The sequence below is a fragment of the Aspergillus nidulans genome, chromosome III, assembly GCF_000011425.1.
Source record: "Aspergillus nidulans FGSC A4 chromosome III".
Lineage (NCBI taxonomy): Eukaryota > Fungi > Ascomycota > Eurotiomycetes > Eurotiales > Aspergillaceae > Aspergillus > Aspergillus nidulans.
Window position 1 is genome coordinate 2,373,276 of NC_066259.1, and position 27,359 is coordinate 2,400,634.

The following is a 27,359-nucleotide window of genomic DNA, read 5'->3' on the forward strand; positions in this document are numbered from 1 at the left end:
GGCTTGCAGCTTCGTTATTGATAATATAGTACGTCATAGAGAGCATCTGGTCTCGAAGCAGGTCTCTGAAATGTTTATATAGCAAAGATATTATAGCCAGCAAGGCCTGGACAGAGATTCCGTTATATCTTCGCCGTTATTAGCGACCAGCATGAAGTGATAATATTGTTGCATGTATATTTGGCCTCCCGCAGGCTCCAGAGTGACAAGCAAGTGGATCTGGGGACGGAAGAAACCCCGCGCAGAGGAATCTCTCCGCACTTCACTTGACGTTCCTCACGCCACCATCGCATCGAACCATCCGTTTTAATAAGCAGTATGGACTCAGGACGCGCCCAGGTCGACGCGAGTTTGTCGCAGGCCTCGCCAGACGAACAACTCGATGGCCCAGCTGGGGATAGCGCGAAGAGAAAGGCGGAACAACCGGCCAACGGTACCCAGACTCGTTCAAAGAGAAATCGGTATATTTCCATTGCCTGGTATGGCCACTCTATAACTCACTTCCTACGGCATTGATTGAAACCTTTTTTTTTTTTTTTTAGCAACGAGTGCAAGCGCCGGAAAATCAAATGCAATGGCCAGGTACATACCGACCTTAGCCTGAAGTGAAGCCACTAACAACGATAGACACCCTGTTACCGTTGCGGCCACCTCAAGCTGGAATGTCCGTAAGCGCATGCTTGCTTCTTTCTATCACTGACCATGTCCAGGCCGCTATGCACCCAACTGCTGCAATAATAACTTCAAGGACTCCGAGTATGTTCTCTTGCTATTGTGTCGCGGTGCCTCTGGCTGACAATGTCGCCTATCCAGGGAGTTCCGGTCTATGAAAGAACAAATAGCCTCTCTGCAGGATCAAGTCACTAGCCTTTTCAGCAGCATCAGTGAACTGCGAGCGCAGAGGTCAACTTTCGATACTCCAGCCTTCGACAACTTCTCGCGTGACGGCTCGCAGGTTTTTACATCTATGCGTCCCCCAACAGGCAAGCCACGCTTCAAACATGCTCGGTTCCATGGTCCGACCAGCTCAGCATTCAACTTTGACGTTGCTCGATCAAGCCTCCAGCACATGGGTATTGCGCCAGTCGAAGAAACCATGCCTGATGATATAACGACAGGACATGCCACCCCAGCGGCGTCGCCTCCTCACATACCAGCTCTGACACAACCGATGCATCCGTCGAAAGACCCTATTTGGGCGATCAAAAAGGATGAGGCCTTACGGCTATGTCGGGTTTATGAAGAGGAGATTGGTATTATGTATCCCCTCGTCGACATCGATCACGTCGTGCAACAGGTCAACTTGCTTTATACCTTCATGGAGGCCGCAATACGAACGGGACTTATGCATCGAGGTCTAGCAGGTACAGATGGCCTTGAAGATGATAGTACGAATATAATCAAACTCATTTTTGCTACTATCCTTGTTGTTGAAGGTGGTGGACAAAGCCAGCTTGGCCAGCGCCTATATCTGAGTGTGAAGCCGGCTATTGAGTCCAAGATCTGGGATACGCTAGATGTTAAAACCATCCAGCTTCTAGGATTAATGGTTAGTTCCAATTACTACTGCCGTGTGGCCATGGCAATACTGATGAACAGGCGACATATCACTTTCATACGGATGAAGATGCTTTAGCTTATCGAATTATTGGTGTAGCCTCCCGCATGTGCCTTGAGATGGGGCTACATAGACGAGACGCACTGGCCAAAAACTTTCCTGACGAAGCACAGTGGCCTGATATTGTCAGGATATTCTGGTCGATTTACTCTTTGGATAGACGGTGGAGTCTTGGTACGGGACTGCCGTTTTCAATGCACGATGAAGACATTGACCAAATGGAACCAGTAAGAAATGCCGATGTTTCTAGACCACTCTACTCACTGGACTCAGGATCCATCATTACAGTACCTGCGATGCATGATCACATACAACCGCATCATCTCCAAGGTGTGGTACTCTGGTTTAGGTTCAGACGGAGCCACGGACATACGTCGAGACGAGATTGGCTACTTGGACTACCAAGTTCTACAGTGGTATAAACAAATACCGGATTCTCTAAAGTTCTATCCTGCCGAGTCGCCGAGGCAGGGTGAAGCGGCGAGCAGGGGCTTACGGCGATTGCGAATACTTTTATATTTGCGCATGAATCAGCTGCGAATTCTTATTTACCGGCCAGTTCTCCATTCTGCTGCCAGCATTGCCGAAGACAAAGGGCACGCTCAAACCGTTGTTGACGTCGCTAAAGATACCGTTCGTATCCTCACCCGACTGAACCAGACTTCAGATATATACCGCACACAACAAATTACTTTCAACTACTTCCTCGTTGCTGCATTAGCTGTTCTCTTCCTGGCTGTCTGTCACGCGCCCAACGAGTTTAATCGTCAAGTACGGGACGAATTTTATCTAGCTCTAGACCTTGTTAATGGGTTTAGCACCAAGTCGTATGTCTCGAAACGCCTGTGGAAGACGATCAAAGGCCTCAGACAAATTGGCGAGAGACTGGGCGTTCTCGAACGCCCTTATGGTCCGGACGCCAATGACCCACACTCGACAGCAGCTGTCGCAATGGCCGGTTTGGCTGGCCATCCAATGGAAGATTTGTCTGTGTACGGGGCTTTGAATGGGGTGGGCGAGTTGGGAAATAGCCCGTTGAATGGGCTGCAGATGAGCCATGAGCTCACAACATTGTTTGAAGCTGTCGGCGGCTTTGGCAACTTCATGGGAACGACGGCAGCCGATAGTATTAATGGCTTTATTGGCCATGAGGGTGAGCTACAGAATACTGGCGAAGGGCTGTCAGGTGTGCTGGGGAATGAAGGCGAATTTGCACGAGTGATACGAGATCTATTCTAAGATCTTATATGTACGGATACTATGATCTTTTGTGTTTACATCGGATACCCATTCTACGCGTCTTTTCTCCCAAGCTCTTTGTAGGTTGTGCAATTTTATAGTACGGTCAGGCAGAGTTATTGGCCTGAGGCCAAAGCACGTGACTACTTGACATCGGTCCTTGGTCTCTCTCGTCGTCTCAGCTCCTTAGCGCTTGTACCGAGACAGCACGATGTCATTCTAAGTGTTCGTTCTCATACAATTCCATGGACCTTTCCATAGTTACGTGACGCTCTCGGTTCTAGCTCTACGCTGTATCAAGGTCGACGCTGCCCACCGCCCCACGAGGCTAATCTGGAGGTCCATCCTGGCCTCCGTCGATCGATCGCCTCAACAACCCGCCGCGAAAAATTCACCTTCCAACGCAGGTGCATCGAGCGCATCCGTTAGATACCAGGAACTGTGGAAGTTGTGACTTTTGGACTCGGTCTCTGCGTGGATTCTTGATTGAATCCCGGATATAAATGTTAGTGGGGTAAATCGCGTCAACATCCAGCCACCGCACAATCAGCACATTAATGACCCCTCGGCTTATCAGGAGGAATATCACCTTCTAACCATACCAAGACTTGTCCGCGCTCAGCATCTCCGCTCTTTTATCCGCCATCTTCGCTCCCCCGCTTTCGATTCCTCCCTGCTCGAAGTAAGGTAGAGGGAGAACCTGGATTGCGAGAATCGTGGAAACAGGCTGTTGGTCTCCTGGTTACCCACGAAGCATTACTTAGCTTTGATTTGTCGATTTGTCTAATTGCATTCCAGCACCGTGTCGAGAGAAGTAGGCTCGGCGTTGGCCGACGGCCTAGATAGGCTGGATCTGAGTCAACTGTCTGAATCAACACCGTCTTCTACCGTTCCGTCCGACTCCTTCGATATGTCGTCGTCCGATGGCGCTCCGGAGTCATGGATCTCCTCGTTTTGCCAGCTTATGGGTCACGAGTTTTTCGCGGAGGTCTCGGAAGATTTTATTGAAGACGACTTTAATCTGACCGGGCTGCAGTCTCAGGTGCCGATGTACAAGGAAGCCTTGGAAATGATACTGGACGTGGAGCCTGAAGAGGATGAAGAGGAGGAGGAAGAGGAGGAAGAGGAGGAAGATGAGGATGAGATACTTGGTGATGAGAAGCCGCCCGGTTACCGAAGAGAGCGAAGACACACAAGGGTTGCAAGCGACCTGAGTATGATCGAGACCTCTGCAGAGCTGCTTTACGGTTTGATCCACCAACGGTACATCACTTCACGTCCCGGTATCCAGCAGATGCTAGAGAAGTACGAGTTGCAACATTTCGGAGTCTGCCCGCGAGTGCACTGCAATGGGTGCAAAGTGCTTCCTGTGGGCCGTTCCGACACGCCAGGCCAAGAGACCGTGAAGCTCTTCTGTCCTAGCTGCCAGGACCTGTATACGCCTCCCAACAGCCGATTTCACTCGGTCGATGGTGCTTTCTTCGGCACCACATTCGGCTGTTTGTTCTTCATGACGTTCCCCGATTTGGAGATTGGACCCCGTTTTGATGCGCCCTTGTCAAACATATCACCACCGCGCTCAGCCTCTTTGCCTTCGACTGCCACGACGACCACGACCACGACAACTACTTCAGCGGGCGCTAGCAATCAAGTTACATCTGATACACCCCGTCCTGTATACCCCGTAGAGCTCAATGGCGTGCGGACGGTCAACTTCTGCCCTGGCCTCGGAGAAGGTAGGGTATACGAATCGCGCATCTACGGTTTTCGAGTTTCAGAGCGGTCTCGGGCTGGCCCGCGTATGAAGTGGTTACGAATGAAGCCAGCAGATATCACCGAGCTGGACGAAATGTCTCGATTTAAAGCACTACAGAACTACGATGACGACGGCGACGCAGATATGGGAGAAGATAATGCACAAAACGCGAACTCGGCTATTGCGCAACGGAAAAAGGCCCCAATGCGGCGGCGACGATACAACCCAGACCAGATGAACATAAACGGGGTGGACGGCTGATTTATTTATTACTTTTCGATTACTGTGCTACTTAACATACAGCTTCTTTCCCTACAAAGTACCTTCCAACACAGTTCTACTCAGTGACCTTCCTTTCTTGCATACTTATTACTCATTCAATGTTTCTGGGCTTTTAGCCTGCATCAAGGCGCCTTGCGTTAATTTATACCTTAATCAGTCAATACATGGACAGAAAACAGGTACGGATATAATACCATTGACGTAAAACATGTATGTGTTTTTGGTCTCATTCTTCCACTCCTTGTCCTTCTGCATACCAGGGATTCTCCATCACAATCGTGCTCGGTCATTGGACCTTGGATCACCTTGGGTTGCGATACGAGTAAGTGAAGCCCGGAATGGCGCACTTTTCCAGCTGGCACATTACATGGTTGTTCCCACTGTCTTCAAAGCTACTGATATTCAGTCCCTCAGTATCCGGGCCACGCTCTCCTCTCTAGTCCCCAGCTGGGTGGTTCAGCTGCTTGTGGTATCTATTCTTCTCTGTCTGGCTAGGAAGGTCGACGTTGATGGGTACGTTGCATCAAGGCTAGACGGAGTGTCTGTGCCTTAATCATGAGCCTGGAGCAGCGACAATCGAACCTCCAAACCCTGGATACGTGTTTGAATGTAAATGGTTGTATATAGTCTAGCATTATAGTCACGGTTCTTATTTCTCCTGTTTTTGATCTCTGGGTTTCTTTCTAAATGCTGTATATCTCTCGACTAAGACTACGTTCAGGTATCTTCTGTCAAGGCTCCTTCCCGGCGATAACGTTCCTCGAAGATGACCGAGTATACCGGGCTCTAGCTGCTATGCCACAGTTCTCCAAGATGGCCTAAGATCTTCAGCAGTGACTGGAGGCCTATCCGCACTCTTTGAGACGACAGCGTACCCTGGACGACGGAAGTCCTCCTGTGAGGAGACTATGCGTTCTCTGCTCCAAACTAGTCGAGCAGTCTGCTGTAGGAATCCCAACGCGAATCATGAGGAGACAGCTGAAGTATTGGCAGCAGTCGAATTCACAATGCGCATTACAAAGATGGCTATCACGGCTTCAAATTCAGCACAGCCGCCCTGTAATGTGAACGGACTTGCCGAGCATCTTTGCTCTATTCCAGCGGCAAGGTGAACAACAACGGAGTCGGCGTACATGACACAGCGAGCCTACAGGCTGACATCTGCCTAATGGTCTCTCAGTGGAGATTGTCTTGTGCACAAGTCTTCGGCGAGTCAACGATGATGCCTCATTTACTGGACTCATCCGTGCTGCAAACTGGTAGGTTGCAGGTTACGGACGATATATTGGTGTACAAACAAGATATTAATCCGTTCTTCGAAGCACCAAGATGATTCTACTTCGGGCTATTCATTGTTCGCCGCTGGGCTGGCTCACCAGGCGCCTGTTATGGTCAACAGCCGTCCAACATTGGTATAGACCTACAGCTGCGCAGCTCCTGGAGAACCCGCAGTCCCTGCTTATGTTTACTGAGTATGTTCACGAATGAGTACACCTCATTATCGTCGGTTATTTAGCAGCACGAGACATATCGACAACTTTTTGGAATGAGCTACCCAAGCATCAGCGCGGGATTGCAGACGTAGAGAACTGTGTGGAATCCTGGGGACGAAACCACCAGGTACATTCTTTGAGCGTGCGCGAACAAGAAAGGCAGTGACTCCCACATACTTGCCACAGTATCAGCAATCAAATTGGCATATGGCGGGCCATTGATCCTAATCATCTCTGGACGGGTGAGGAATAGTAGGTCAACACAGAAGTTTCGTATAGAGAATGAGGCTTGCCGCATGGGAATGATAGGACGTCATGCGCAATATACTGATGCCCTCCTACCAGTTTTCAATAACTTACGTCCTACGAGACTTGAACCTACTTCTGTTGCTCAACAAGCTCCACGAATAGCGGAAGCAGTCCCGGTGATTCATGCTCAACTTTCTCCCCTCGTTTCACCAAAGGCAACCTTCTGCCATTGTCATGGGTTGTTTGTCGCGCCCTAGCGCTGGTTTAGCTATCAGGCTGGGCACGCAAAAGTACGAGGCCAGACCGTTGAGAAGACCAAACACAAGCCCTGGTGGTAGTAGGTTGCATGGCCGTGGCAGTTTCATAGCACAGTCGACGCAAGATCAAACCTAATTAGCCAGATAAAGCAATTACCAGTCCGACGATCCACGAGGCTGAGGCTCAATCCGGTACTGGACAGTCGTATCATTACGCAAGCGATTGGTCTTCACCTCACCCCATGGGTTGGTTATGGGCGATGAAGGCGTACTCTGGCAATATCCCGTCGGTGCGTGCATATACAGGCAGCAGCGCGTCTGCGCGCTGCCTGTTCAATACCAACCAGGAGTATGGGCAATACATACACACATAGCTGTTCGCCCGGGCTATACATTGAGTACCTTCCAGAACAGGCAATCTCCAGATTTTGGCAGAGAATGGGAGCCCGTTCGCAAGATAATTCCGGTAAAAGCGGCCTACAAAAACAGTAAGCACTGTACTGTAATCTTCAGGCTAGCCGATGGCATGCCCGCCAAGCGACAACTGTTTGATCTTCGTTTCTCGTCCAGCCGGTGGGATTCTTCTGATTATACGAGCCAGCAAGTCACAAGCCATCGGGTTTCGCCGGGTTTGGGCTCCAGTGTTGCACGCCCAGGTTTTTGACCGAGGCAATCTGGACCCACGATTAAATGACTGAAGAGAGTTATTGATTATTGAACATAAATTGATGATTGTTTATCGAGTCGGCGTTATTCAAAACTCCGACAGCTGCGGCCGCGCAGATCCTCGATCAGGGAGCCGGACGGAGTCGGAATCTGCCAATCTAGATTCTGGACTCGTCGATCGCGCTTTCTAATCGCGACATAATTTTATGCCTGGCGCCACGACCTTGAATAAGCCTTAGTTTTTCGTCCGGCTGGCCGACCGAGCCTCGAACTAATCCACCTGTCACCGAATACTCTTCTCAGCTCAGCACCTAATTTCTACCTGCAGTGACTGATCGGCGAGCCAGGACTTGACGTCTGTGGCTGTTGAGGAGGATCAATTATGCGACCTCGCAAGCCCGCTAGCCTAGGTACGCCTAAGGTACGCCTAAGATACGTCTAGCCCACGCCTAAGACACGCCTAGGATACTGCGCGGGTACCCAGTAAGGTGTCTCGCAGCGCCAACAACGGGCTACACAACTCCGTACTCGCGTAATCGTATACTCCAATGCATCCGTATAAGGCAAGCTGCGTCACGGGCTCACGGTACGCCCGAGGCGCAGCAGTGGGTTCACGTTCGCGAACCCCCTGCTGCAGTTCACAGAACAGGATAGACTGTCACAGTCACGTCTCATTCGGCTTCAGTCGAATCCGAATCCGTCTCCGAACCGAGATCTGCAAACCAGCCATTTAATCATGACATGGATTAGGATTATTCGTCAAGCTTCAAAGGCGCCCGACGAGATGCTGGAACCTCGACGAGATCCAAGTCACAATGAAACGAGGCTGAGCTACGAGCTCAATACCCAAACAAGTTAATGCCACGGTGCCAGGATTATACGAGCTGCTGGGCCCGCCATCCCTAGTCTGCTGATTTCCGTCGCTCTAGAATCATTTCTCCAAGATTATAGATTAGTCGTATTCCATGCGGACTGCGGATGGTGCCGGATCGCTGGAGTGCCCTGTGCCTGCGTGTGTCATCCGAAAAACGAGGATTACTAACTATGAGTCAACACTCCTAGTTTCCGGCACGCTCTGTCCGTGGATACTGGCCAGATGGAGCCTCTGTCGATAGGCTATGGAGGTAACAACTAAACTCCTGAGTCCAGAGACTTATGTCCGCGTCTTTCTGAATAGTTATGCCTACTCACTCCCAGGCAGCCGTCCGCTGGTATCCGGGCGAATGAGAAAAAAGGAAAGTTGGATATTAAATTGTCACACCTCAATAGGGAACAGAGCTGGTAAATTCGGGCGGTCGGGATTCTCTAAGCTCCGTCGTACAGATTACAGTCACCGGGAACAAAGACAAAAGAGTCCCTTAATCCATCGAACTAGGGATCCGTTCTGGATGTCTGTACAGCCTCCTGTCTCCACGAGTCAGATCCACTCGCGCTCCACGGCGGACTTTTCCCGACGGTTAGATCTTTTTGGTTCAGCTGGAGGAGTAGTCGCTTGCTTTACTCCGTACCGTTGCGTTAGTATACGAGGGACCGAATGAGGAGGCTAGGCAACGTGCCATGGCTGCGCGGTATTTGGGGGCCAAAACGGCTGTCATTGGTCGGTTGATCGGTTTTCGGCCCCATCTCGTACAATTTAGATGGATCTAGTATAGTAGCGTTCAACGCTGATGTTAATGTGTCGGTTATGGTCCGCGATAAGATGGGAATTTTGTTGTCTACTCTAAGTCTGAAGGTAAGATTAGTGATAGTAGGAAACGCAGGATTGTAGTCTACTAATGATCAGAGGGGTTGTGGACAATTTCCCAAATACTCCAGTCTCTAGTCCAGTCTCCAAGTTCCAACCAGACCAAGTAACGCCGAGTGCTATGCATCTAGCCCGCAAATGTAAACGTAAAAAGATAACAGCCGGTGCTATTGCACAACGTGTTGAAGGAGCAATAGCCGCGAAAAAAAAACCGCAAACAAGAGTCGTAATTCGTCAAGATTCAAAGGAAGAGTTCACAGTAGAGGGGGGTACGCAGGATGCAAGGAGACCCGGTCCGACACCCGCTCCAACTCTGGGGTCAACGGGCAATGCAGCGACAACTCCGCGGGAGTCGAGGGCGAGCTCTCAGAGTGATCGTCGCCGTATCCTTGCGACAAGGCTGGCATCTGGCGAGAAGAAAGAGAGAATGCGTTAGCTCCTTCTGCTTTGGAACTGCGGGTACGTCGCCCTGATGGAAGGGAGGGTATGGGTATGTACAGGAACGTTACTATTCTCCGCGTGATGGTGGTGCTGCGGCGGAGAGAGGTCGATTCCCGCCATCGAGGCGTAGCTCATGTTGAACGGGCTGATGATGTCGTCGTCGCCGTAGGAGGAGTACTTCTTTGCTGCGGAGCCAGCGCCGTGCATTGAGAGCGGGAAAAGAGAGGGCACGGGAGGCGGGTAATCGTTATGGTAGGCGACGTCGCTGTAGGAGTGGTATGACGGTAGGTGGCTGCCGTATGAAGAGTGGGAGTAATGGTCTAGAGAGGAGTATGGGGGATACGAAAGGATGGGCGGCGGCGACGTGGAAAGCTGGCGCGTACTCTGGTATGAGAACATCGACCCCCGATCTTCTTGCGCGGAGTAGCTGTCGTATGAGACTCGGTCTGTTGAAGCAGGGGCGTGCACGTCTGAGGTAGACTTGGTTGCGCGGGCATGCTTTGCGCGAGACTTAGCCGTCATTCTAACTGGCGGTTCTGGCTTCTCCAGAGTCCGCTCTGGAGATTCTGAAGCTGAGGCGGCGCGTTTCTCAAGGTCCTCCAGACGGCGCTTCAGCTTCTTGCCTGTCACTAGTTAGACTCGTCCAGAGCCGGTAATGGGCAGGACGTACGGTAATTGCGCTGGGCAATACGGTTCTGGATACGGCGCCGTTCAGCAAGATCAGAGATCTTGGTCCAGTCCTCGTTCGGGTTGGCATTGGGACTAAATGCACTACTTGTGCCGTGGTTTCTTGAGCTTGTAGAGTATGAATATCCGTTGGAGCGATGCATTGTGGACGGTGGTAAATATGTACGAGAAGTATGAGCTGGGAGGAGTAATGTAGGAGAGGGAGTATGATTTCAAAAGGAGTCAAAAGCAGTACAGCTGAGTGCAACGAGAAGGAAGGGGCTATATAGTCCAGCTCCGTAGGCTTGGTGGAGGTTTGAATCGAAAGCCAGCCCAGAGGCGCATTGCGAGTATTTATTCACTGGAACGAATATTTGTTGCTAAGCCCCGGAAAAGCGCGACTGAACCGGGCGTTGAGATAGAGGGCCAATCTGTGCAGTCGAATAAATCAGATTTATTTTAATCCGTTTTAGGACGGCCACATGTTGTAAGGCTGCGTCACTCCCATTGAGGCTGTTTTGTTGCAATCCATGCACGGAACCCCGGATGCCCGATATCACCGAGCGCGCTTTTTACCTCCGTATGGGGGCCTCAAGTAGGGGGCCTGGTCCAGAGTGGTAGACCGGCTGTGCTCAAGGGAAAGTTCCACACTGGCCGCCGTAATGCCAAATCCTCTCCATGGACCATGGCTGCACAGAGTGTCCGCACTGCGGACACTGCGGACACACTGGGCAATGTACTGCGATGCTGAGCCATGGTATATCCCATCTCGGTCTGTCGGGGTACAGAATAAGAATAGATAGGGATCAGGCTAGGTCGGCGCTCCTCTGTTGCTACCGTCTTCAGTCTCTCCTTTGTTAGCCTATTGCTTTTGCTTTTTCTTTTCCTTTTCTCATTTCTTTTTCGGGTTTTCCATTTTCTTTTTTCTGGTCGCAGAGTGGCTCGTGGCTGAACGAGTACGCTGCGATCCGAGTGCGCCGGGCGATGGACCAAAGCGGCTAGCGCGCGCACCCTGGATTGCTGTGGGATCGGACTGACAGTCACTCCAGCTCCGATCCAACTTGCAGCAATCCTGAGCGAGCGGGTCCCGTTTCAGTCAGTGCGTGGCTGGAATAACGAGCACTGGGTGGACTGGGTGGTGTACGAAGTGGTTGACTGTCAACCTTCGTCGACTCTGTACGGAGTCGTCCACCCAGTTACACACAATTTAGTCTTCTCACAGTGATATTTTAGATATCACACTTTCTGTCTGTTGATCCTTCGAATCACGAGCTGTACCTGTTGCAAATTCCAGATTCCTCCTGCACATCCGCGTATCAGCTAAACCCAGAGTACGTTGCCAGGATGCAGCGAGCCATCGAATATCGATTTTGAGATACTCCGGGTCCTAAGTTTGGGATTGGCGGCGCCGAATGCGACCCCAAATAGGCTAGGCCAGAAGACTGCATCGCCTACCGCTCTCAGGAATAGCATCGAAACAGTCTTTCTCAGGTTCGCGCAGCCCTGCAAAGATTTGGCCATCGGACGAACCATAGTGCTCGGGTCAAAACATCCTGGAGCTTGGCTCCTCCGCGAGATAGTAGCGACATCTCGCTCGTCCCGTCCGGTTTCCGGAGTTATTGATGTGCAAGCTCGAATCCATGAATTTGAAACCCGGTGACTCTCAATTGCGGCGAGTTTCCGCCAACTAGGGGATTTTTCTCATGACAAATTGCGGGCAACGACTGCTATGATTGGGATACCATGGGCCATGGGTCATGGTATGTATCACCCACCTTACATGAAGAATCCGCTTCTCGGCCAACCACAATCGCCTCTCAGTTTCCCAAAGTTGGGGGCGTCCCGAATGACCTCGCGCATCTGAGATGCGGCGAGAAAACAGGCCATAGTTATCCAAACGCACGGTCTCGATTTCGGCCACGTTGCACCCCTTGATCTTGGCACCCCGGCTAAGGATAAAGATCTCACTCTCCAAGAGGGTGGATACGCAATCGCAGGCGGAGTAGATCCAGTCCCCGGTGTTGTGCTTCGTAGGGAGGAGTTCGGGGTCCAAAATGCCCGGCGTTCCCTCAATGGTTCGTATCATACATTTAATGGCAACATTCAACCTATCTCAGGTCTCCTTCGCCATGGCTCTCGCGACGAGCAGTGAATATCTCAATGTAGACAAGGTCTGTACATGTGGATCATGCGCTACAGGCCAAAGTGAAATTCTGCTCGTGGCTGACGTCGGCTCGCGGGGGCCAGAATGCCCTCAGCCCCAGGCTCCTTGCTGAGCCGACCTGCCGTGCCATGACATGAAACTCGTGGTTCAAGCTGTGTGCATGCCAGTTGGCTCGTGGTCCCGGCTTGTTGCTATTTTAATGTGATAATTCGACAAAGTTATTGGTTGATGGTGTGGTTGTCGCCAATAGCTGAGTCAAGGGAGAGTATGTTCTACGACTTGCGGCATAACGTTATCTCCGTCATACCGCCGGACACATCCCTTGTAAACACGCGTTCAGCTGAAAGTCCGCCTGTTCCATATGAGCCTCAGAACCCTGCAGCTGACCGTTTGATGACACTATTGACCACACCTCGGGGTCGCTGAACCGGCTGCAGGAATTGGAGAACGTTTTTTGCGAGGCGACGTTTAAATTCGTGATAAGCTGATGAGGGACACTAGCGGACGCCGTCTAGTAGGGCTGAAGAATCCAACAGTAGTCTTACAGCATCATTAGTGGCCGGCTCGCAAGCTCCGCGTATTCCGTCAAGCTAGTACGGTACTTGACACTGCCAGCCCGCCTAAAGGACTCCAATCGCACCATTCTAGGAGTCCGCAGCTGGGCCAATCATAGTATCGTTTTGAGCCAGTTTCACGCAATGACTCCAGGCCTGCAATATAACAGACGCCTGACTTGGACTCAAACGGCAAGCTTCATAGCCAGTGCAGATCCCAGCAACATACGCTGTTGGTTTGCATGTAACCCAAGCGGCTGCCTGACTGGCTGTAGACGAGGAGGCTTTACTCCGAACGCGAGCGCTCTCCGATCAAAATCAAGTTGAAACATCCTCATGCTGGGTCTCCCTGGTAGTTGCGGGCCGGATCCAGACAAAATACTCGACAAGAGCCGCTCGACAGGATTCTCTGGTAGGGCTCACAGAGCATGCGGTCAGCAGACTCGAAGTTTCAGCAAACATTCTAGAAGCAGTGAAGCATGAACGGTCAGATTCTAATCCGGCCGGGAAGGGCCGAAATAGTGCTTGTCTAAATGAATCCGTGTGTGGCATTTACATTCTCGAGTCTATGCAAATCCATAAGAATCCATCTTCTTTGTAAGCACGCCGATATTATCAATCAACATCCGGCCTTGCTGTGATTCGACACGGGATCAAATGGCGGAGCGTCGTATGGGGTTTGCATGGCCCCCACCATGGAAATTGTCTGAGCGGGAAAGCTACCACCAACTCCCGTCGTGATGACTGCTGATTCGAGGGTGAAGGCTGAGCATCTACGTCCGTGGTGAGTGGAGGTGCTGGGGGCCGAGGAGAAGGTATTGTGTTGGTTTAGTCCCACCTATGCGGTCCCTGGCGGGCTTCACGTGGCTACTATCAACGTCCGCATCAATACATTGCATCAACACTACCTAATTTATTCTAATACTTGTTCCTTCCTGTTGACCAGACCCAGCCACATCAGACCCAATATAGATCCCTCCGACGTCGTCAAACTAGCAAGATGAGCAATCCTGGCCTTCAGCTCTTCAGCTGGTCTAGGGGATTTTCGATTTTCTGTTTATTCTCTGCGTGAACTGTCTTAGCGCAGATGGGCAAGCTTGAAGATATTGTTATAGAAACCCCATGCTACGTCCATGAACACGCGCGTCTTACTCAATAATGAATGCGTTTCTCCTGACTACTCCGCTATATTCTAGTCATTCCTTCTAATCAAGCATTTGCTTTCCTCTTCCTTTCACAAAATCCGAGAGCCTCAGTTTAGCCTCTAACTAGGAGACTCCAGAATCATTGTCCATCTGAAGGCGAGAAGCCACTATCTTTGATGTCCTTGGCCCAGTGATACGATATATACAGGACCGAACCAACACCTGGCATATCATTGAAGAGAGATAACTTCGGGTGTTAGGCTTAAGCGGCTTTGGTCTACTTCCTTAAGATAACCCAATGCTTGGTTGGGCTAGAGTTGTTGAAGTAGCGTCTCCATAATTCTCTCAGCGTTTTACTGCGTCTCCTGCAAATCAGCAAATCCATGTACAAGGAGATAAACAGCTTCCTATTCAAGGGAGGCTCGTTCAGTTTAGGAATGGTCCAGGTACTGAAACACTCGTCTTTCTGTTATGCTCTGGCACTCTGGAATCGCCCCTCAGTCTCCCGCAGTCTGGATTCAGAAAGTCACTGGACCACTCCGGGTATCCCGTAAGGCCAAACTGGATGCTATCGCACGTAGATTATGGCTTATTCCTGTCCCGCGTATCTCTAGCCCTTCAGTCCATTCCTAGTTCTTGTTGAGAGAGATAAACCCAATGCATCCCTCTCGATATGTGTACTCTTTTTGTATCAAGTGGAGGTAGCTCTCGGTTCATCCAAGGAACGGTATTATCTGACTTCTGAATCGTGATTTTACAGAGTATATCCGCACTCTGCAGGTATTTGCGAAGGAGCATTAAACTAGGTGACTATCCTGATCATCTCGCTACCCGGCTCGTCTGTTGTGTTCTGGACGAGTGCTCAATACTCGCATGACCTGTCCCACCACTTGGATGCTTTTAAACTAGACGCAGAGAAATCAATGCCACGCCCAATCAGAAATAAGGACCGCTGGTGGTCGATCTGGTGGTCGATCCGAGTGTGCCCAGTCTGCAGTCTGCAGTCTGCAGCCTTCAGCTCATCGAGGGACGATTATTGACACGCGTTTGACCACTATGGCCTGGCTGCTGCTGATTGCTCCGACTTTGGTGTGTCAGAGTTGATTCATCATCTTTAGCCTTCTCTTCTAGACAACAAATGATCGCCAGCGTAGCGGGTGTTGTCGAACGTAATCCAGCTGCGTTGCACCCATGGAACGACGGCATCGTTAGCCGTCTGAATAAGAACTTAGCTTCCACCAGCGGCCTGTCTAATATTAGCACCCTCGTATTGCCTAAACAGTCATATATAAAACCTCAGATATGATGAGCGATACCTTGTGCCAACGAATGATCGACACATGCTGTCAAGAAGGGTAGTCTGTTTCAAAAGCTGCATTTATGTCGCACCATCTCGCCTGAAACAGTATAAGCACCCGAAGCCCGCTCGTCTGGATGATTGCGAATGGGCAGATGGTATCGAGGCTGTAGACTGTAGGCCGTGGGTTGTAGCACCCGGCATCTGCGCTTCGCAATCACGTTCACCCCCCAGCATTTCAGCCGCAGCCTCAAGTTGTACTGGACGGGGAACCGAGACTCCGCCTGCCTTCAGCCCTCCTTAGTACCGGCCAGTGCTCGAATAGCAACTGATCCAAGCCTGGACATAGGCACGTATTGGACAAACGCATGCAGTGATTCGTAAGTGCGCGGGGTCCTTCCGCGCGTGCTTTGAGTCTCAGCCTTACCGGTACCAAGCGACCACTTTCTGCTTCGCCTTAATTATCATTGAGTATGGGTAATTTCAATCCGTAAACACTCTGGATTAAAATCAGTTTCGGGTTCTAAAATCCTCATGAGACATCGATTCCAAATTTGGTGGGCTATGTTAGTATCAACATGCATTTGCCGCACCTATACGCACCGGGGCAACTGCAGCATTCGGCGGTATGCCGAATACATAGTCATTATTGATGCACGAAAAGCGTTGTTGTTGAATTGGCTTAGTCCAATTTACATGTCATGACGAAACACTGGCACCGGCACTACATGCAGGCTTGAGAACCCAGAGAACGAGTCAACTATTCGGCGCCCGGGACACGGCTGAGACGCATGTTTTTGTTTGTTTATTGCGTCGCATAAACTACGGATCCCTACCTAGAAGGGACCTAGGGTAAGTAGGGCTAGCGGGCGTGATGAGAGTGCCTTGGAGGGCAGATGCACGCACACTACCCCGGCCACTCTGTAACCGACCCAGGGTAGGACAAGGCGTCTTGCAGATCGGTCACGCCTGCCGGAGCGCAATTGGCAATGTGAATATTACGCATGCGAGTTTCTATGTATGCGTTACGGAGACGACAGGGAATCGGGTCGGGTGAGGCTGAGAACGCGGAACGACGTAACTTGCAGCTCGAGTCCAGTCGAGTCTATCAGTGCACGCTGCAATTTGGTATGTGGGAATGGCAGACTGCCCAAACAGCAAACAGTACTCCTGGGGCGAAAGCGCAAGCGGCCGGGATTTAGGCCTCGTGCGTGCTGTAACGGTAATTGGATTGGCTATTATTGATTGTCCCGAAGGGCTGGCTTGTTGACTGCCTGGCAGGGATTCATGTTCTGCGCCTGGTTGAGCTCGGCTTCGACGAGGTGAATAATGCACGGTATGATGTGTGCGGGCGTTTGATGGAATCCGCTAGAGACTCGAGGAGCTGAGTAAAGGTAGGTTGGGTAGTTCTTTTCTCGGACTAGGGCTCGGCCATCAGAGAGACTCGACTGAAGGAACGGATTTGAGTTGAAGATAAACCGTATGGATTGCCAGTACTAAAGTTAATGATAACTGCACCGAATAGCATTCGAACGGGCGTTGTTCTCGTTTAAGGAAGGACTGAAATAGGCGAATATCTAGCACTCGCGCTTGACTTTCAAAATATCAACAGTATTGACCCAACGTATTGAGATATTACGGAAGTGATCTACCTAGGTACTATGATTCTTCAATTACAGAACATAGCTGAAGCATGTTAGCATGATGTCGGTTCGAATGACGCGTTTACTTACCTCCATGGGTGCTCCTCGTCACCGTATTGGATTCCCTCAATCCAGTTCTTCATTTGAGAAGCAATCTCTCCAGCCTCCTCGGTTTCCTTCAGCCCGCAGTTTACCAATCTGCCACGGTAGCTGATCGTTCGCACGGGGCTGACAATTGCTGCCGTGCCAGCTCCAAATACTTCAAGCAACCTTCCCTCATCGGCCGCCTCGGCGACTTCCGCCATCCTGATCTTACGCTCAGAAACTTGCCAGCCCTTCGGGACCAGTCTTTCCCTGGCAAGCGCTAGCACAGAGTCTCTTGTAACGCCCTCAAGGATGGTTCCATCAAGATTGGCAGTCACAAGCTCCTTCTTGCCGGTCTCCTTGTTCTTCAGCGCGATGAAAAGGTTCATTGTGCCAACCTCCGTAACGTACTCCTCCTCACCAAAAAGCCATAAATTCTGCTGGAACCCTCGGGAAGCTGCCTCTAACTGTGGGACGATGCAAGGGGCATAGTTTGCACCCAGTTTCTTATCTCCCACACCTCCAGGCCATGCCCGCACAGCATAATCCGTTGCCTCTAATGATATAGCTTTGAATCCAGTAGGGTAGTAAGGACCCACGGGACTAGCAATGACAAAGAGAAGAGCAGAGCCTGGTGGGCCAACGCCGAGAGTGCTTTGGGTACCAATCATCGTAGGTCGCAGGTAAAGTGAGTAGCCGCGTGCGCTATAAAGAAATTAGCAATTGAATTAGCCTGCAAGATGGTTGTGTTACTCAGGGATGAATCTGCTATCGAGCTTGACCAGCTCGCCAATCAACTTGGTGAGGGCCTCACCATCAACAGTAGGCAAGGCAATACGCGCAGAGGACTTGTTCAAGCGCTGCATGTTCTTGTCGGGCCGGAACAAACGAATCTGACCCTTGCTATCTTTGTATGCCTTCATACCTTCGAAGCATTCAAAGGCATAGTGGAATACGCAAGCTGATGGATCTAGTTGGAGCTTTTGGTAGGGAACGATCTGTGGAGCGAGCCAGCCGTCCTTCGCGGTCCATTCGACGGTGAACATGTGATCTAAGGAACAATCGCATCAGCGAGGTGTTGATTTTCGTGCCGGATTGTGGTAGAGTATCCTACCGGTAAAGTTCTTCCCAAAAACAAGGTCCTTAGCGGGTAACAACTCCTTGGGCGTGCTTGTTTTCGTGATGGTGAGCTTGGAGGGGTCCAGCTGAGCGCCCTCAGAGGCAGCACGAGTAGCACTGAAGCACCTCTGCCATAGTCGGTTCGAACGAGCGCTTTGAGCACGTGGAGCAGCGAAGCTAGGTAGCGCTCGCGGACGAGCTAGTTGATGGAGGGATTTCATGTCTGCTGTTGCCCCTAGGGTCTCAGTTAGTCAATTCTCAGCAAAACAGCGAAGGGATCATATCAATGCCGGCTGAGGGGAGACAGAAGAAGTGACCCGCGGTAGTTATAAAAGGAATAAATGCATGACTTTCCGGACCGTAGTAACAACTCCGGATGGCCATGTCAACATTTGACATCCAGGGAGACTAACCTGTGGCCAATAGAATTGCTGATGGGTAACGTAAGTCGTGGTACAAATTAAAAGGCGCCTCTTGAGTCACAAGTCGCAGCTTGCAATTGAGGGAGCGAAGGAATCCACAACCAAAACGCATCCTCCGCACATCCACTATTGACAGTCGGCCAGATCTCCGAAATCGGCCTTGCACGGGTATTCCGGCAGATCGAGGCCTTAGGCGGTGAGCCAGCTTGATCTCTTTTCAACTGACCGCCCTAATTGCATAGAGTGCTAGTTTAAACTACTGTAGTCGATAACGGAACGACCCTCAGAGCCTAGCAGGAAGCGCTGTCTCAATTGCATGTGTATTCGTGAGGAAAAGACGTTTTGGTCTTCTCGCCTCCAATTCACCTCGCTTTCTCAACACTTAAGTTCCTGTGGTGACTTCAACTGTTTTGCTGCTTCCCGCTATATTGAGTCGCGACCCGTGCTAGGCTGCGAGCATTTGGGGCACGCAGAAAGCGATCGACCGCGCGCTCAAGAATTACTATGATAGCGAATCTTGTGGCAGATACCCCGAGACTCGGATCGCTTTAACGAAGATGTTCTCGTCGGCGCTTAAATCACTAAGCTCTAACATCACAGCCAACTACCAGGTTTCCCCGCATCCCGCGTTAGTTTGCGGTCCCTGGAAGATTCATGATGGAAAAAAGAAATCGACCGGTACCGCAGCTTCTATTTTCATATTCGACAAGAAGGTTCTGGAGCCTCGATCTGGCAGCCTGGGAGGTCGGTCCGGGGCATCGATAAAAAAGCTGCAGGAGGAAGTTGTTGAGCGCCTAAAGCGGGAAGCTGGTAATCTCGCTCGTCTGAGACACCCTTCTATTCTACAAGTGCTCGAGCCTGTTGAAGAAACGCGCAATGGCGGTCTCATGTTCGCAACAGAGAGAATCACCGCATCCCTCGCCGGGCTTCTGCAGGAGAAGGATTCGCAAGAAAACAGCGGAAGGCTAGGCCCGGCGTCTTCGCGGTACATAGTGGAAGAGCATGACGGCTCACGGAGGCGGAGGGATGTGGAGATTGATGAATTAGAGATACAAAAGGGACTGCTCCAGACCGCAAAGGGGATAGAGTTCCTTCACGAGTCCGCCGGCTTAGTTCATGGCAACCTCAACCCAGAGGCCATTTTCATCAACGCCAAATCTGACTGGAAAATATCTGGCCTGGGCTTCGCCGGTCCAGCGGACACATCCAACTCCAAGTCAACTCTACCTCCTTTAGCTCTGTCGGAAGTTCTTTACCAAGACCCACGCCTTCCACCATCTGTTCAACTGAATCTGGATTACACTTCCCCTGACTTTGCTTTGGATTCCAACGTTAACCCCTCCGCCGACCTTTTCTCCCTTGGACTTATAATTATAGCCCTCTATAACTCGCCTCATGCTTCTCCATTAAAGTCCCACGGTAGTCTGGACGCGTACAAGCGACTGCTCACATCGCCGTCAACGACTCCCTCTCAAAGCAACAACTTTCTTTGTTCCGGCTCGATACCGAAGGACATTCTTACGCATGTTCTGCCAAGGTTAATAACTAGACGACCCGCGCAGCGTCTTACTGCTCGAGAGTTTCAGCAGTCTCAATATTTTGACAATATACTTGTATCAACTATTCGGTTCCTGGAATCACTGCCAGCCAAGAACCCAAATGAAAAGGCCCAGTTTATGCGTGGCTTGCAACGGGTGCTACCTGAGTTTCCTGTTTCCGTCATGGAGAAAAAGCTTCTGGGGGCTCTATTAGACGAACTTAAAGACCGTGAACTCCTCTCACTCATCCTGCAAAATGTCTTTGCAATTCTGAAGCGCATTCCCAATGCGCGTCGTGCACTCCCTGAAAAAGTGATTCCGCAACTCAAAGAGATCTTTCCGGCAGGAAAAGGCGCTTCCCAGGAGCGGGATTCGAAAAAAGATGCGGGGCTTATGGTAGTTCTCGAGAATATGACTGTTATTGCTGAAAATTGTCCTGGCAAGGAGTTCAAGGACGGTAAGACAACTGTTCTGAAGCATATGGGACTTGCTAATATCCTTACCAGATATCCTACCTCTGATCCGCTTAGGATTTGATTCGCCTACTCATACCCTAGTTGATGCTGCTATCAGGTGCCTGCCCGTGATCCTCCCCGTACTCGATTTTAGCACTGTGAAGAACGAGGTTTTCCCTCCGATTGCATCTACTTTCAGCCGCACGAACAGTCTTGCCGTCAAAGTACGCTGTCTGCAAGCATTCACTGTGCTTTGTGGTGGCTCCGTGGATAATAAGGATGATACCAGTGATGACTTGTCCGGCATTGTCGAAATGAACAAACCACAACATACGAAATCGTCTATTCTAGACAAGTACACTATTCAAGAGAAGCTCGTTCCGTCCTTGAAAGCAATCAAAACGAAAGAACCGGCTGTTATGATGGCGGCTCTAGGCGTCTTCCAGCAGGTCCAGAAAGTTGCGGATTCTGATTTTCTCGCCCTTGAAGTTCTCCCTGTCCTCTGGAGTTTCAGTCTTGGACCGCTTCTAAACTTGAGCCAGTTTAGCCAATTCATGGCTCTAATCAAGAGCATTTCCTCAAAGGTTGAGCGCGAACAAATGAGAAAACTTCAAGAATTGTCTTCAGGTGATTCTTCTGGGTTTCAGAATGGGCCAGCATCCGCTTCGAGAAACTCGGGCAGTCTTGCGCAATCCGAGACAGAATCTACAAGAGATAATTTCGAGCGTCTAGTTCTTGGACGCGGCATAGCTGATTCAAATAACCAGGGAAACGATCTTTGGTGTGGTTTAGTTTCGGATACGTCAGCTGCACAAGCATCTCCTGTTTCGCAGTCAAATTCCACGACGTTACCCTGGCCTTCGGCCACAGGTTTTGCTGGTAGACAGCCCAGTATAACCGCTCGTTCAGTGACTCCTGATACTAAATTGAGTTCTTTTCCATCTTTGCAGCCGACTGGAGTGCAGTCCTCGTCGGGGACCCCATCATTTCCAGCTCTCCAGCCCTCGGTGAACCCTTGGGCGACGGTAAACACACATAGCCATCAAATTCAGCCCTCTGGGGCAAGTCCCTCTATTGCATCATTAATGAGTTTGAATTCGTCGAGCCCTTCTTTACCGAGGACAGACATGCAAACAACGCCAAAATACTCTGCGTTCTCAATACCACCTCCACCTTCTACACAGAACGGTGCTGCTTCTGCGAACAGTCAACTCCCATTTGCTGGGAGTATCAGACAACAGTCCCCATTCTTGAGCAACGGCGTACTGCAAACGCAGCAAGGAACCCAGAAACAGGGGCTTGACAAATATCAAAGCCTAATATGACGGCATGATAATGGCCAGCTGCTATGCTAGGTTCTACTTCTACCTATATCATTTTTCTGCACATCTTCAGCGGCTTTCCTTATCGTTCATGGAACTCCTAGTATATAGATGACATCATGCTACTCATTCTGTGAAGCCACCTCGACGAATAATCAGAGCCACGACCGCAGGATCCGAATGGTAGTGGCATTCTTAGGCCAGCATATATTTTCTCTAAGTTTCCACTCAAGACTTCTTCGTTGGTTCCACATATAAAGATAACTCCCAGTTTACAATGGCCAAGCTTTTACCTCGATGCTATCTAAACAAATTTTCTGGATCTTTGAGCAGGCTCGGCTTCTGCGCGCTTATTAGCCGTGGCTTCTCTATAAACCATGAAGTAAATATGGGGAATCTCCACTTATGCCAAGCAAGCTCTAGTGTTGCGATTCCAGGTCGAGAATTCTGACGTAGTCGTGGCTTGGTGTCAGGCATAGGTTCCAGGTACTGAAGAGGTTGGTCCATTGGCATTCATGTTCCTTCTACGAAGAGGGGTATGCAGGCGCTTGCCAGTCCTCCACCGCCCCTCCACGCTCCTCCAGCCCCTCACCCGCCGACAACCTTTCTCTCTGACTACTACCCAACATCTCTCCTCGACAACAGCCGTCATGGATGCCAATGTTAAACAACACTACCTCGCTGACTCGCCTCCGACTGTGGTCCGTCTAGAGGTGAAGCACCACTTTGACAACCTCAAAGACAAGAACCTACGGAAATACGCTCATTACATCAGCCGGTTTGTTCCCCAATACTACAAGCTGCTGTAATCAATAACTTCTAACCGTTGAATCATTTTCAAAATAGAGCGGCGTTCGAGGGTACCAGGATAACCTTGCGCCAAGTGAGCCCTGAGTCTGAGCCGATCTATGATTTAATCCTCGCCTTATACCGTGCCTGCGATGGAAAATGGCCCGAGCTAGCTCAAAAGACTAACGTCAGCGACGAAAATCTCCGATTCTTCTTGGAGTACGCTGCTCAGTTCCTTGGTAACTCTGGTAACTATAAGGGCTTTGGTGACTCGAAATTCATTCCACGATTACCCCTAGATGCTTTTGAGGCTCTAGCTTCGGCCACGCCTGAGACCAAAGCTGCGTTTCAAAAGGCCAATACAACTGGTGGAGGCATTTACGAGACAAAGGAGCAGTCTCTTATGCACCTTGGCTATCCAGAGTCTGGGCATATGACAACCTATTACCCCGACTCACCGTCTATCACCAAAGATGAGATTACAGCCATTGGGGACTTCTTTGAGCAAAAGGGCATGCCACTGGAAAACACCAGACTCCGGATGACAGCTTCAGGCGATTTTGAGTTACTGATAGCTTCCGGCGTCTCCTCTCCTCCCTCGCGGGACAGGGACCTGGGAGATGTCGATTCTTTTGACTTGGATGGGAAGCTAAAGGGGAAGAAAGTGCACCTTGTGTTTGGTGACCATAGGGAAGAGATGGCGAAGATCGCTCACAGCGTTAAGCAGGCGGGACTTTACGCAGCAAATGATACTCAGAAGAAAATGCTAGATGCTTACGCACTGTCCTTTGGAGCTGGTTCCATTGAGGCCATCAAAGAGAGTCAGCGCCTCTGGGTCAAGGATCAGAAGCCGGTCCTGGAGACAAATCTCGGGTTTGTCGAGACATATAGGGATCCTCATGGAGTCAGGGGTGAATGGGAGGGGTTTGTTGCTTTGGTTTGTTTCAATAAGACCTCTAAACCTACATCATCAGACTAACCCTGAGGTAGGTCAATCTCGAGCGCACTCGAGCTTTTGGAAAACTTGTAGACAGTGCGGAGAGCATGATTCCTAAGTTACCTTGGGGCAATGAATTTGAGAAAGACAAGTTTCTCAGCCCTGATTTCACTTCGCTTGAAGTTCTGAGTTTTCAGTCGTCTGGCATACCTGCTGGTATCAATCTGCCCAACTACGATGACATTCGCCAAAACCTAGGTTTCAAGAACGTCTCTCTTGGAAACGTACTTTCCGCCAAAGCACCGAATGAGCCCATCCCGTTCATTCCGGAGGCAGATCAAGATGTCTACCGCAATTGCCGTGATCCTGCATTTGAGGTGCAGGTTGGTATCCATGAGTTATTGGGACACGGTACCGGCAAGTTGCTCCAGGAGACTGCACCGGGCGAGTATAACTTTGACGTGTCCAATCCTCCTATCAGTCCAGTGACCGGCAAACCTGTGTCCTCATGGTATAAGCCGGGGCAAACTTGGAGCTCTGTATTTGGAGCCATTGCTTCGTCCTATGAAGAATGCAGAGCTGAATGTGTTGCTATGGTCCTTAGTTGCGACTTCAATATTCTCAGGATTTTCGGCTTTGGAGACGGAAAGGAAAATATATCAAATGAGGCAGGTGATGTTCTATTTGCTGCATACCTGCAGATGGCTCGTGCGGGTCTAGTTGCCTTGGAGTTCTGGGATCCAAAGACAAAGAAATGGGGTCAGGCTCACATGCAGGCTCGGTACAGTATCCTGCGCACTTTCCTCGACGCCGGAGATGATTTTGTCAAGCTCGCTTATACCAAGGATGATCTGTCCGACCTCGAGATCAAATTGGATCGTTCCAAGATTCTTAGCCATGGACGCCCAGCGGTGGAAAAATACCTTCAGAAGCTACACGTCTACAAGAGCACGGCAGATGTTGAAGCTGGAAAAGCCCTTTACGATGATATCACCTCTGTTGACGAGTGGTGGGGCACCAAAGTCCGCGATATCGTTCTGAAGAATAAGATTCCCCGTAAGATATTTGTGCAAGCCAACACAATTCTTGAGGGTGACGAAGTCATTCTCAAGGAGTACGAGCCGACACTCGAGGGTATTATCCAGAGTTTTGCTGAGCGCAGTGTCTAATTAGATGCTCCCAATATTCTAAGCTACCTCAACTTTAATTCACCAAGTGACTTAGAAATCAACAATCACCTTTTTCAGGCCCACTGTCAACACAGCCTAATAGCTCTTCGTAGTCCTTATGAGGTGAACTTTACGTGCTGGGTCGAGGCGACCATTAGGCTTTCAAGGAAGGGAAAAAGAAAGCATTGTAGACTTTTAGGGTGTAGCTCAGGAACAGATATATTCTGAAGAATAAAAACCAGTATTTGTAAGCAGTTTCTTAAAACATTGAAGTAGTTGTGGTTCGAAGTGTGATTGTAGGCTGTGTGTTCCCCTCACGAATACGGAGTCAGCCTCTAGATGGAGCGTGGCCCGCCCAACGACCTTAAGCGCTTCCAGCCAACCTCTATTCTCCTCTATTCTCCTCTTTTATTGCCCTTGGCTCGCATTTGCTTTCGTTACTCTGGACGGTATTATCTCAAATAATTCCCAATTCCTCACTGCTCTCAATTTGTTCGTCTAGCAAGGTTCGCTCAGGTCCATGCGCAGGCAAGCCTGAACTGGTGGGCTCTTGATCGACAGAGTAGGAGAGTCTGGATCACCTCCAATCAACGGGACGGACGGTCTTGCAAGTCAACGTCAACTCCCTCGCTTGACTCAACTACATCTCGGTTACCTAGAACCATCGCAAAGAATTTCGACGCCTTGTCGTGGCCACCGGATTCTCGTGGCTCGCCTCCCACGGCGCGGCCGCCTCACCTCCACGACGACGACTCCTTCTATACCGCACCGCCGCCGCATTCCCCCTACTCAGAAGCTTCATCCTCTAGCTTCGCCTCTTCCTGTCCTCCCCCCTTTTCATCGCTCGTTTTCCCCTCGATAAGTGACAGCCATCGTCCAGAACCTACAGCTTTAGAGCCAGGTTGCGCTTCTCCCCCAGCTTTTGTTTCTCCACCTTCCGACGGAGGTCTACTAGAACCCGAGCCGTCCTCGGCGGTAGTCGCGGAAAACAAGTCACCTTTAGTTCGAGATCCGAAAGGAGAGCAGAGCTCCGAAGAAGGGGAACCTCCTCCTCCATATACTGAAGGAGACAGCCCTATCGACTCGTTCACATACGTTATGGCGGCAGCTGGAGGCGCGTCGAGTATTATTACTCAAGTGCAACAAACAGGAGGACCCCCCATCAACACCCTTGGTGGTACGCGCATTCAGAGTTTACGTCTGATAATATCGAATTTATCTAATATTGCTAATGGCTACTTGTTTAGATGTCGGCGGCGATGAGCATATTACCCTTGATCTTCGGTAAGGACATGTTTCCAGTTGCGCAAATTGAATACAGTCCTCTAACGACTTCTCAGTGGTACTCGCTTTACGCTCTCCCGTGATGAACTATTAACCCTACCGGAATTTGTCCTTCTGTCGCTCTTCCCAAATGGTTTACTTCCGGATGGGCATATGAACGGTTTTCATGAAAGCGATGTATATCCTGTTGATGTAAGCGGACGATTTTCCACTGAATCTCTTCAGCAGAGCAACACTGATATACAGCTCAGTACGATCCAGCTTCCCTCCAATACATGCTAGATTTCTTCCGTTCTGTCGCCCAGTCTATCCCATCTTCGGCATCTGCTTCTCCAGACCTCGAGGTGGCCCCCGATTCTATGCAAGGCTCTACGAGAGACATGCTCCAAGATCGAGCTGGCATAATTGTTTTACGTGAAGATCTGGACTTTTACGTCATTCCTCCTCGATCAGACATTGACCATGGAGAAATGATGGAGGTCAAGCGAAGCGCTGCGAAGGCTCTTCTACGGCAAGATGGGATATTTTCAGGGCTGAGGAAAAGCGATGAGCCGGGATCTACAGAGCAGCATCTCATCGAGATGCTCACCGCCGGGTAAGGTCTCTTGATATCTCGATGAGGCAAGGACTAATCTGTCGGTAGGGGATTTGACCGTGATGATCATTGGGGACACCGAGCCCCAGAGCCTAACAAAGCAGTAATTTGCAGCCTTGCATTGGCAAAACTTCGAACTGATATCAGGGGTGACCTAGCCAGTAACAATGTTGGAATGGCTCAGAAGCTTCTTCTGTTCTGGCGGAAGCCTGCACGAAGATGTTGGTGGGAGGGCGTCGAGTTGGACAATGTTGAGGGTGTTGAAGGCAAGATCAAAATATGGATTCGCAGGGTCTGGACCCTAGAAATGGTGAGTTTTGTGGTTTCTCAACTTGGCCCACGTCTACTAACAACCCCCTAGAGCGTGATTGGGCTCCGATAGTATTAACAACCCGCCCTTAAAAATTGGTTTCCATCTTTTTGTCCCGTCA

The 27,359-nt window shown here is 50.3% G+C and overlaps 8 protein-coding genes across 8 annotated transcripts, besides 1 other annotated feature; 6 read left to right on the forward strand and 2 right to left on the reverse strand.

The window, feature by feature from the left end:
• Positions 1-27,359: part of a sequence feature (contig 1.75 1..213493(-1)) that runs on past both edges of the window.
• ANIA_10541 (transcription factor domain-containing protein) lies at positions 319-2,857 on the forward strand (the record flags this gene model as incomplete). Its single annotated transcript, XM_050611761.1, has 6 exons — positions 319-479; positions 543-582; positions 628-668; positions 814-1,549; positions 1,600-1,845; positions 1,892-2,857. The coding sequence occupies 6 exons, from the start codon at positions 319-321 to the stop codon at positions 2,855-2,857; spliced, it is 2,190 nt and encodes a 729-aa protein (XP_050467749.1).
• Positions 3,768-5,066, forward strand: ANIA_10546 (casein kinase II subunit beta; the record flags this gene model as incomplete). Its single annotated transcript, XM_050611762.1, has 1 exon — positions 3,768-5,066. One exon carries the CDS (start codon positions 3,768-3,770, stop codon positions 4,872-4,874), a length of 1,107 nt encoding a protein of 368 aa, XP_050467750.1. The 3' UTR covers positions 4,875-5,066.
• On the forward strand, positions 6,225-7,558 carry ANIA_04325 (uncharacterized protein; the record flags this gene model as incomplete). The annotated part of the gene is made up of 5 exons (XM_656837.1): positions 6,225-6,367; positions 6,581-6,640; positions 7,055-7,184; positions 7,304-7,382; positions 7,413-7,558. 5 exons carry the CDS (start codon positions 6,225-6,227, stop codon positions 7,556-7,558), a joined length of 558 nt encoding a protein of 185 aa, XP_661929.1.
• Positions 9,678-10,575, reverse strand: ANIA_04324 (bZIP transcription factor; the record flags this gene model as incomplete). The annotated part of the gene is made up of 2 exons (XM_050611763.1): positions 9,678-10,368; positions 10,416-10,575. 2 exons carry the CDS (start codon positions 10,573-10,575, stop codon positions 9,737-9,739), a joined length of 792 nt encoding a protein of 263 aa, XP_050467751.1. The 3' UTR covers positions 9,678-9,736.
• On the reverse strand, positions 16,918-18,908 carry ANIA_04323 (branched-chain amino acid aminotransferase, cytosolic). Its single transcript, XM_050611764.1, has 5 exons — positions 18,831-18,908; positions 18,413-18,710; positions 18,052-18,349; positions 17,305-18,003; positions 16,918-17,257 (listed from the first exon to the last, which is right to left on the reverse strand). Exons 2-5 carry the CDS (start codon positions 18,636-18,638, stop codon positions 17,245-17,247), a joined length of 1,236 nt encoding a protein of 411 aa, XP_050467752.1. The 5' UTR covers positions 18,639-18,710; positions 18,831-18,908; the 3' UTR covers positions 16,918-17,244.
• Positions 19,397-22,157, forward strand: ANIA_04322 (putative kinase scy1; the record flags this gene model as incomplete). The annotated part of the gene is made up of 2 exons (XM_656834.1): positions 19,397-20,834; positions 20,884-22,157. The coding sequence occupies 2 exons, from the start codon at positions 19,397-19,399 to the stop codon at positions 22,155-22,157; spliced, it is 2,712 nt and encodes a 903-aa protein (XP_661926.1).
• ANIA_10540 (dipeptidyl-peptidase III) lies at positions 22,796-25,128 on the forward strand. The gene is made up of 3 exons (XM_050611765.1): positions 22,796-22,932; positions 23,001-23,880; positions 23,934-25,128. Exons 1-3 carry the CDS (start codon positions 22,805-22,807, stop codon positions 25,047-25,049), a joined length of 2,124 nt encoding a protein of 707 aa, XP_050467753.1. The 5' UTR covers positions 22,796-22,804; the 3' UTR covers positions 25,050-25,128.
• ANIA_10545 (dipeptidyl-peptidase III) lies at positions 26,148-27,289 on the forward strand (the record flags this gene model as incomplete). The annotated part of the gene is made up of 4 exons (XM_050611766.1): positions 26,148-26,290; positions 26,390-26,525; positions 26,585-26,928; positions 26,977-27,289. 4 exons carry the CDS (start codon positions 26,148-26,150, stop codon positions 27,287-27,289), a joined length of 936 nt encoding a protein of 311 aa, XP_050467754.1.

Bases quoted from the DNA above. Each gene is read 5' to 3' on its own strand.
- ANIA_04323 (XM_050611764.1), bottom strand. From the start codon at position 18,638: ATGAAATCCCTCCATCAACTAGCTCGTCCGCGAGCGCTACCTAGCTTC. The intron at 18,350-18,412 runs GTAGGATACTCT...ATTGTTCCTTAG, and splicing joins TTTTGGGAAGAACTTTACCG to ATCACATGTTCACCGTCGAA. The intron at 18,004-18,051 runs GTAACACAACCA...ATTTCTTTATAG, and splicing joins GATAGCAGATTCATCCCTGA to CGCACGCGGCTACTCACTTT.
- ANIA_10540 (XM_050611765.1), top strand. From the start codon at position 22,805: ATGGATGCCAATGTTAAACAACACTACCTCGCTGACTCGCCTCCGACT. The intron at 22,933-23,000 runs GTTTGTTCCCCA...TTTTCAAAATAG, and splicing joins TACGCTCATTACATCAGCCG to AGCGGCGTTCGAGGGTACCA. The intron at 23,881-23,933 runs GTTTGTTTCAAT...ACCCTGAGGTAG, and splicing joins GGGAGGGGTTTGTTGCTTTG to GTCAATCTCGAGCGCACTCG.